The sequence below is a fragment of the Limulus polyphemus genome, unplaced genomic scaffold, assembly GCF_000517525.1.
Source record: "Limulus polyphemus unplaced genomic scaffold, Limulus_polyphemus-2.1.2 Scaffold4899, whole genome shotgun sequence".
NCBI classification, from domain to species: domain Eukaryota; kingdom Metazoa; phylum Arthropoda; class Merostomata; order Xiphosura; family Limulidae; genus Limulus; species Limulus polyphemus.
In genome coordinates, this window is record NW_013670509.1 from 45,374 (window position 1) to 54,660 (window position 9,287).

Consider the following 9,287-nt stretch of genomic DNA (forward strand, 5'->3'; position numbering starts at 1 on the left):
AAGCATGTAACAAGGTTTCGTTTATACGTAAATGGGATAGAGCTATTAAAGTGTGTAAGGTGTTATGTAATAGAGCTAATAAAACTTACAAAAGGACAAATGAGTGCACCATTTTTAAATATTTTAATTTTTTTTCAGCATGAGAACAACTGTAATGTAAACAACCATCTCTGAGTTCATGTAGATAATGTAGACAATTTAATTTTGTAATTCTTTTCTTAGGCCTCTGAAATGTTGCTTGCTTACGACGAGCATGTTCTAGTCAATACATACAAGTTTGGTATTATATATCAAAGGGTTGCTCAGGTTAGTATATGTTCATTGAATATTCTGTTTAGCTTAGTACTTTTGAGTAACTTTTTTTTTAATGACGATTTTTCCAACTGAATCTTTAAAAACAACTTGGATTTCTTACCAACTGGAAGCATTATTAGAATTAGTCATCTTTTATTTATCATTTATTTGTAGTAAAAGAAAGTACTGCTTTCTTATGTCGAACAAAATATTTATTCAATTACAGTTGATACTTGTAGAACATTTAAAAACAACTAAAGAAAGAATAAAAAAAGTTTTTATAAAAACGCTAGTATAGGCTTGTAGGTAATCAGATAGATTTTAAAAATATTATGATTTTAAAACATTTTTTTAACTAATGGAATTACGTGCAGAAGGATTTGGCACAGTTCTAAAAACATGCTTAGGTGAAATACTTTTTGTGCCCAGATTTTATACAGACAAACTATAAATATATTAATTATAAAAGATACTTGTTAATTGAAATTTGTTTCATATTCATTCAAAAAAAATTACTTTTTTTGTTAATTATCACATACTTACGTGCACATAAAAATGAATAAAAGGCAATAAAGAGATGCAGAGTGAGAGCCTAAAAATTAATTTTTATAGTTTGTGCTTCATACAATTCAAATAAAGAATAAAACCCACTTAAAGGCATGAAATGAACATGATATGCAAAATGAAGGTTCCGTATAAACAAGATGTTTTTTGACAGCACTTTTTTAGCCACAGCACGGTGGCTCATAGAACAGCTCTGAGTTTGTTTGTTTTTCCAAGTACAAACTTTTAGCTCATAGCTCTGTCATCTCATGACCGATTTGAGATCTAGGTACAGTTTTAGACTCAGGAGGTCAAACCCTTTCAATTAATGTATTTAACCACACTCGGGGTCTCATAAATTAATTAATTTACTCTAATGCTGCCCAAAAGAATTTCAATTTCATGGTAGGCTGGTAGAAATCCTTGTGAGTAATAAAATTGAATTGAGGTATACCCACACCCCACGTTTGGTATTGCTGGTGCAGAAAAAATTTAGCTAATAAAAAAGGAAAAAAAAGGTCTCGTAGATGAATTTACTCTAATCCTGCCTAAAAGAATTTTAAGTGCCATGACTATTGATGGTTCCCTCTTGTTTAATTTAATATATTTTAACTTTTTAAAGACAGAGTAATATTTTACTCTATTTACATCTAAAAGCAACGTTTTTATGTTGATTTAGACAACAGAGGAAGAGTTGTTTGGGAATATAACTCACAGTGGTGCAATGGAAGAATTTCTGAATATGATAGGTCAGAAGATCAAGCTAAAAGACTTTCAGGGGTAAGATAAAACTTGTGTAGTTTTCATCTGTCTGAGCAGTGTTTTCTTATTATTGTCAAAAAAGTTATTACTAGCATTTAGGAAAAGCCCCTTATCTCTTGTTCTTGTAATCATACAAAATTTAAAAAACTTTGCTTATTAAAGCCTAATTATGTTTCTTATTTAACATCATAAGTTGAATTAATGAGTTTTAAAAATTTAATGTGTTTTCCACTCGACAGATTTTCACTTTTACTATAAAACTAAAGGATAAATTAGCAAGTGGAATTGGTTGTTAAACTAAGCTTACACGTGACAATACATCTTTCCTGCATTGCTTGAGCACCAACCCAGCGTTACTTGTTAAATTTTACATATCTTTTGTTTTTCAATGTGTGAAAAACATCAACTGTACACCTATTTTGTTCCCTATCAGGGTGTTGTATGGTATTGTTAGATGAGGGTAATCTTTTAACCTATCTGTGTTATTATGCTGACATATTATTAGTTATTTTATGAATTTGCATAAAGTACTTCTTTAATGGAATTTCAAATTCTAAAATATTAAAGGACATAACATATTCTTTACTATGAAATAAAAATAAATTGTTATAACTGCTAAGCATAATTTGTTACAACTTTTGGTGAAGTTGTAGTAAGCTCCTTTATAATTATTCTTAATGTATAAGTAAATACTTTATGTTTTGTTAGGTTTCAAAAGCTAGACTTAATATTGAAGCTTTTGTATTTTTATCATTTTTTTAAAAAATAAACATTTAATTAAATTAAAGTGCAAGTTTTTTTTTATTATATTTTAATTACAAACTGTTCTTGTAACTTCAGTTGTTTTAATTATTTTTTTTACAGCTTTCGAGGTGGTCTGGACACCCACTATGGCCAAACAGGTAACGAGTCTGTGTACACCCACTTCCAAGGCTGCGAAGTCATGTTTCATGTTTCTACACTCCTTCCATATACTGAAGGAGATCCTCAGCAGGTAGATGGTTGTTTTTTTTTCACAGCTTCTATACATGCAAATACTTTTAATTCAAAATTACCTTAAACATTGTGTACTACATTTTTAATGCAGAAAAATTTCTGTGCATATAATTAATAAGTAAGAACTTTGTCTAAAAAATGTGTGGAAAATGCTTCACTTTAAACTGTATGAAGAAACCAAGAATTGGAGTTAATTTGTTGTAGGTTTTCTTTTATTTCCTCAGAACGTGCATGACTACACTCAGATGTATGTATAAAGATTCAAACTCAGGTTATTCTAATAAGTTGCAACAAGTCTTTACTTGAAGAATGGAACCAATAAAGTTTCAACTCAAATGGGTTTCAATTGAATAACAACGAAATACAGTATTCATGAGTCTAAAAAATACAGTTCAAAAAGCTGGCATGTTTAACTTATATATCGAAAGCTTAAATGAAGCACAATTTAGGTTGTTTTTTTTTTATAAAGGGCTCAATTTCAGAGCATAGAATTTGTTCCCAAATAGAAGTTACTTATTTATTATTTATCTCTTTCATTTTACAGTTTATGAGTGAAAGTGAAAAAATAACATTATTGTAATTTCTTTTAATGTTAAAAAATGGTCAAAACTTTTTCAGAACATCATGGTTTTTGAGATTTTCAAATCATTAAACCATTCTGAAGGTAATGAAAAACAAAATTCTTTTACAATGATAATCTTGAAGAATTAAAGATCATATTTTCTCATTATGCACATATAATGATTAGAAATCATTTTCGTGATCTATAATTTCAGTCTTGATAATTGCTTTTGTTTTTTAGCTTCAGCGGAAACATCACATAGGGAATGACATTGTAGCCATTGTGTTCCAAGAAGGCAACACTCCTTTTTCTCCTACCATAATAACATCCAATTTCATTCTTGATAATTGCTTTTGTTTTTTTAGCTTCAGCGGAAACGTCACATAGGGAATGACATTGTAGCCATCGTGTTCCAAGAAGGCAACACTCCTTTCTCTCCTACCATAATAACATCCAATTTCATTCATGCTTACATTATTGTTGAAGTTGTTAACCCTCAGACACCTGAAACAAGGTTAGTGCATTCTACATTAAACTTATTCTGAATTTTGGAAGTTCTGTTGTATTTTTTCTTATTATTGCATTGGAAAAGTGTCTTTGTAACTTAGAGCAGTGTTTCCCAAAGTGGGAGCCATGGCCATCCTGGGGGTTGCCAAAAAAATGAGCCAAAAACAAAGATGCTGAATTAATTTTAATTCTAAATAAACAATAAGCCAATAAAAAAAAATAATGTGAATTAATTAAATGATACAGTGTGTTGAAAGGAGATGTTATTGTTAATGGGGGGGGAGAAGAGAACAACCATGTCAGTTGGTCTCAAGACTCAAGAGAGTGCTGACTGATTGTGTTAACACTTAAGCACCCATAATGTAAGCATAAGACAGGTTAGTCTACATTTGCTATACTTTTCGTAAAATGTCAGTAACAGTGGTGAACGTAGGCTGGTACGACGTACCAGTATGAAATATTTAGAATTTTGTGATTTTTTTTTTCAATTACTAAAACATCCAATGAATGATAATATCCCCCCCCCCCCACACACACACACGTTCAATGAGGCAACTCAAATGCCATACATTTTATGTTCACCTCCAGAAACAAAACTTATCTGTTGAGTGAAAACATCATAACCAAATTAAAAACAATCTATTTAAGCTGTAAAATTAACAATGAAGCCTTATATTGTAATTCAACTTGATGTAAACATTTTGAAGTTGTAGTTCTGACATTATAAAGTTGAAATTAGTGTATTTTCTGCTTCTGGCACCATTGATTTATTTAAATTTCTCAAATAGGATTAAATCTTTCCAGCATGTAATTCTAATTTACTATTATTATTTTAGTAATATGTAACAAAAAAAATAGCAAAATATTATGATATATTGAAGAGGCTTTAGTGGGTATATTTGTGTATGTGCTTTTATTGTAAAAAAAAAAATTAGTTACAATGGAAATGCATTGTATTCAGAAGAATTATTGTTTATTCTTAGTAAAATACGACAGAAATAATTTTGCATTTTAGTAACTAGATAATATATATTTTGATTACAAGGAACTCTGTAATACATAAGCTTCATTTAGGGAAAGCCAAAGTCAAAGTGTTGGTTTTTTGACAGAAGCATCACATGCATTTCATGTGTGCAAGGTCATAACTTAACTTGCATCTTAACAACCAGATCCTCTCAACTTGCTAACAATTCATCTTTCTATTATTTGATAGGAAGTTTCAAACATTACAGGCCCGGCATGGCCAGGTGATTAAGGCACTCGACTCGCAATCTGAGGGTCGCGGGTCCGAATCCCTGTCACACCAAACATGCTCACCCTTTCAGCCATGGGGGTGTTATAATGTGACGATCAATCACACTATTCGTTGGTACAAGAGTAGCCCAAGAGTTGGCGGTGGGTGGTGATGACTAGCTGCCTTCCCTCTAGTCTTACACTGCTAAATTAGGGATGGCTAGTGCAGATAGCCGTCGTGTAGCTTTGCGCAAAATTCATAACAAAGAAACAAACATTACACACATCCTACAAAAAAGTTATCCCCTGGACTTCATCAACATTACTGTTCAGAAGACACATGATGAGCTTTTGAGAAAATCCTCTCAGCGTTACCACAGTTGAAAAACAAAAAAAGTCACGCTAACTTTGATTCTTCGACAACTGAGTCATGAGTCTGTGGTTTGAGAGAGGAACTGGTGTTCTTCCAGATTAGAACTGGATAATTTTAGAAAAGTCATTTCACTTCATATTTAAATAGATTAAAATTCCTAAGCTACTGAGGTCACTAACTGTTTATAAATGTATCTGTTCTTTATATTCAAAAGGCTGTATAGACTCTACTAGGTATCTTTGATACTGAATTAATTAACATGATGATAACTTGCAAGTCTTTGCAACCTAGACATTGTGCTTGGCTGTTATATTTCATGGACAGTCAAGTAATATTTGTGGCAACATCCCATTAGTAGTGCATCTTTTCAAAATATGTAAAATATATGCTTATGAAATGATTTTACATTCAAAGTTTTTTGTCTTAAGCCATATGGAATCTTATATTTTAAAAGTTTATTTAGTATTACAGAAATCACATGGAAACTTCATTATTTCTCAAAGATCTTGGTACTAACTGAAGATCTGAGGTGACACTTATGGAAAAATGTGGCCTACATTTAAATAATACTTTTTTTTATAGTTTCTTCCAGCTTTTAGTCATATTAAGTAGTAGCATACATATTTCATTTGACTCACTGAATCAACTATCAAAATACGAAGATGAAATGTTAAGCAAGAAACCAATAGGAAAAAAATGTTTTTGAATTTCGACTTTGTAATCTGCTTATACTGTGATTTTATTTGCTATTAACTCTTAGTCTAGTTAGTGGCAAGTGACCATACAACATGGGATATCTGTTTAATATTTGGGTTGAGTTTTTCTTCATAAAAGACAAAATCCATAGTCCTAAAATTAACAATGGAATCCAGCTATCACCTTTATACAGATATTTTTGTAAGATCTTACACTAACCTATTATATGCCATACAAAAAATACCGTTCATATTACAATAAAACCCACCAGTTTTGCTGGGGTTCCTTTTATGATATATGTAGAACATGAGTGATTTCACCCTATTTTTTTTGGTCAGTTTTTTTTTACAGTAAGTGTTCTAATATGGGAAAAACAAAATTATTCAATAATTATACAATATGTGGTTTCACTGATGGAGAAAATCATAAAAACAAATTGATAATTTGGGAGTTGAATATCAGCGGTTCCAAACTTTTGACACGTGACTTGCTCAGTTTTTGTATTATTTTCAGGTACAAAGTTTCAGTTACAGCAAGAGAAGATGTTCCAAATTTTGGCCCACCCTTACCACAACCAGCTATATTTGCCAAAGGAAACCAGTTCCAAGAATTTCTCCTAGCCAAACTCATCAATGCCGAACATGCTTGTTATAAAGCAGAAAAATTTGCAAAGTTGAAGGTAGGGTTTATATTAGAATTCCAACATATCATCAACTGTTAATGTAACATACAAGAATTTCACTTCTGTTGTGTTCTTACAACTTTCTGGAGAATTGCACTCCTATCTCTGTTAAAACAACAATGTTAGGTTTACTTTAACAAGAAGTTTGACAAAAATAGAATTGACTGTTATAAAACAAATTAAAACTTCAGTTAGTTATATTTTTCCCCCCATGTTGAACATTGTTTTATAACTGTTAATTCTATACTATTTGATTTTTTTATTATTCTAGTAAGTAAGCAATAACAAATAGAATATAGAATTTTATACTGCAGAATTTTTTTCACCTATTTTCGATTTTCAGTTTATAATAATAATAATTGTATTTTTAAATATCTTGTTTTCATCAGTGTAACTTTAGGTTCCTGTTAAGCAAGCCTTATGCTTTTCTAGGAACGTACACGAGCTTCTCTACTCCATTCCCTCCACGATGGCCTTGTGCAAAAAACACAGGAATTCTGTGGTGCAGGCCTGTGTTATGAGAATAGTAGGACTGAAATGAATGGTACAAGTTCCCGTTTTTTAGACTCTGTTCGGAGAGCGCTGACAGGTCGAAATCGCAGTCAATCCATAGAGTCTAATTTGTCCAACATCTCTCAGAAACGGTCTGCAGCTAGCACTAGCAGTAGTGGTGTGAGTGTAATAACCATGGGAGATTCCACTCCTACAGTAAGGATCTCGGTTTTTATCCGATCATGCGTTTAAATATGATTGTTTATGTTTCTTAGATTCTTTTAAAATATAAAACCATTAAAACAAGTGATTTTAGGAACTTTTGAATTTCTGCAAAAGTTAATTTATTCAAACTTGTATAACATCTTTAATCTTAAATAAACTACAACTAATTTAAACCATTTTTTTAATCTTAATTTTGTAAACCATACTTAATCTTTATAGCATAGCTGACCCTGATTTAACTAAGTTCTGTCTACAATATTAATTTCTAGTGATTTTTCATATATAGGAGAGCATATTATTTTTTGTAGTTATTCTTCTTTTTTAATTAATACAATCTATAAAAAAAATTATAATTATGTAATGCCAAAATTGCAGAATAATTGATTATTTTCGGCTATTTTTAACCATTCTGCACTTATAAATAGGTAAAACAAAAAACTCTGAGAATGACAAAAGTGTAAATAGTGTTGATTAAATAGGCATAAGACATGTACACTAACTGGCCAAAGATTGTTTGTATAAATTCACTGAAACTTTTATGTCATTAAAGTAGAACATAGTGTTCTTGAAATTATTTTTGTATCGTGTTGAAAACTTTCTTTTTTGAACCATAATAACATAGGATGTCTTTGAATTTTTGCAGAGTACAAAAGGTTCAATAAAACATTTGTATCAGAGATCCCCTTCTCAAGGATCCACTCACAGGTAGAAAATAATTTGTTTCAGTTTTTATGTAATATTATGTGTTGTCAACATTTCCTTATCTGCTCATACCAATATAGTTTCACACTTAGCTTCCAACAAATATAATACATTGTTGAGATGGTCTTCAGTGTCATAAACCTGTACTTGTAAAATTAGAAATCTCTTTTTTTATTTTTAAATATATCAGGTTTTGTTGTTGTTTTTTTGTAGATGTGTATTTGTATAATATTGGAAATAGTTGTGCACATTATTCCTGTCAATAGTGTGATGAATGAATTCATAGATCCCACATCAGAAGTACAGCATAATAGTCATATCAAATTGATTTGTTTGTTTGTTTTGAATTTTGGGCAAAGCTACTCAAAGGTTATGTGTGCTACCCATCCCTAATTTAGCAGTGATAGACTAGAGGGAAGGCACTGCCAACTCTTACGCTACTCTTTTACCAATAAATATTGGGATTGACCGTCACATCATAATGCCACACAGCTGAAAGGGTGAGCATGTTCTCTGATGGAGATTCGAACCTATGACCTGCAGATTGTGATTCGAACATCCTAACAACCAGGACGTATAGAATTGAACACCTTAGTTAGAGAAGACTACTCCGTACAGTGTACAGACTGAGATGAAAGTCAATTTATCAGTAGGATCTGTACGGAAACGAGTGCTTTTGATAATAGAAGCAGTAAACGTAGAAAGCCCAAACCCTTCAAAACTGTTGTTATGTAACTCATGATATGCTCTCTTCATGATAATGACATTCTGGTATAGCCATTGTCAATGATCTGCCTGTAAATACAGGTGTGAATGTTACCTCCAAAATAGTATAATACACAATAGCATGAAGTGATCTCATTGAATGTGTAGCTGCTTGAGAACTACTGCTTAAAAGACATAACCAAACCAAGTACTTGAAATGGGCATCAGGCTTCAACCAGTGGTATGTGCAGAAATGGGATGAGAATGCTCCTTACAGATAAATCCGAATTAGAAATGTAAACTGTAATTCTAAATATTATGCAAACAGTATTAATATTGTCCATGCAGACTGTCATGCTAGTTAACTTATTTCAGAAACCTAGCTAGATCTATACACACATGTATGTTCTAAGTAATTCCACGCCATCACTAGGTTTAACCAACTTTCTTGGACCTGGCTAATAAACAAATAATAATGACGTATTACTAATAGAAATACATACTGTATACTCTGA

The 9,287-nt window shown here is 31.4% G+C and overlaps 1 protein-coding gene across 1 annotated transcript in view; it reads left to right on the forward strand.

The window, feature by feature from the left end:
* Positions 1 to 9,287, forward strand: part of LOC106471843 (rap1 GTPase-activating protein 2-like) — a 24,906-nt gene that overhangs the window by 9,850 nt on the left and 5,769 nt on the right. The window contains exons 3-9 of the mRNA XM_013932465.2: positions 223 to 306; positions 1,517 to 1,617; positions 2,464 to 2,593; positions 3,523 to 3,671; positions 6,480 to 6,645; positions 7,081 to 7,356; positions 8,009 to 8,070. Coding sequence (XP_013787919.1) covers positions 223 to 306; positions 1,517 to 1,617; positions 2,464 to 2,593; positions 3,523 to 3,671; positions 6,480 to 6,645; positions 7,081 to 7,356; positions 8,009 to 8,070 — 968 coding nt within the window. The remainder of the gene's footprint in view (positions 1 to 222; positions 307 to 1,516; positions 1,618 to 2,463; positions 2,594 to 3,522; positions 3,672 to 6,479; positions 6,646 to 7,080; positions 7,357 to 8,008; positions 8,071 to 9,287) is intronic.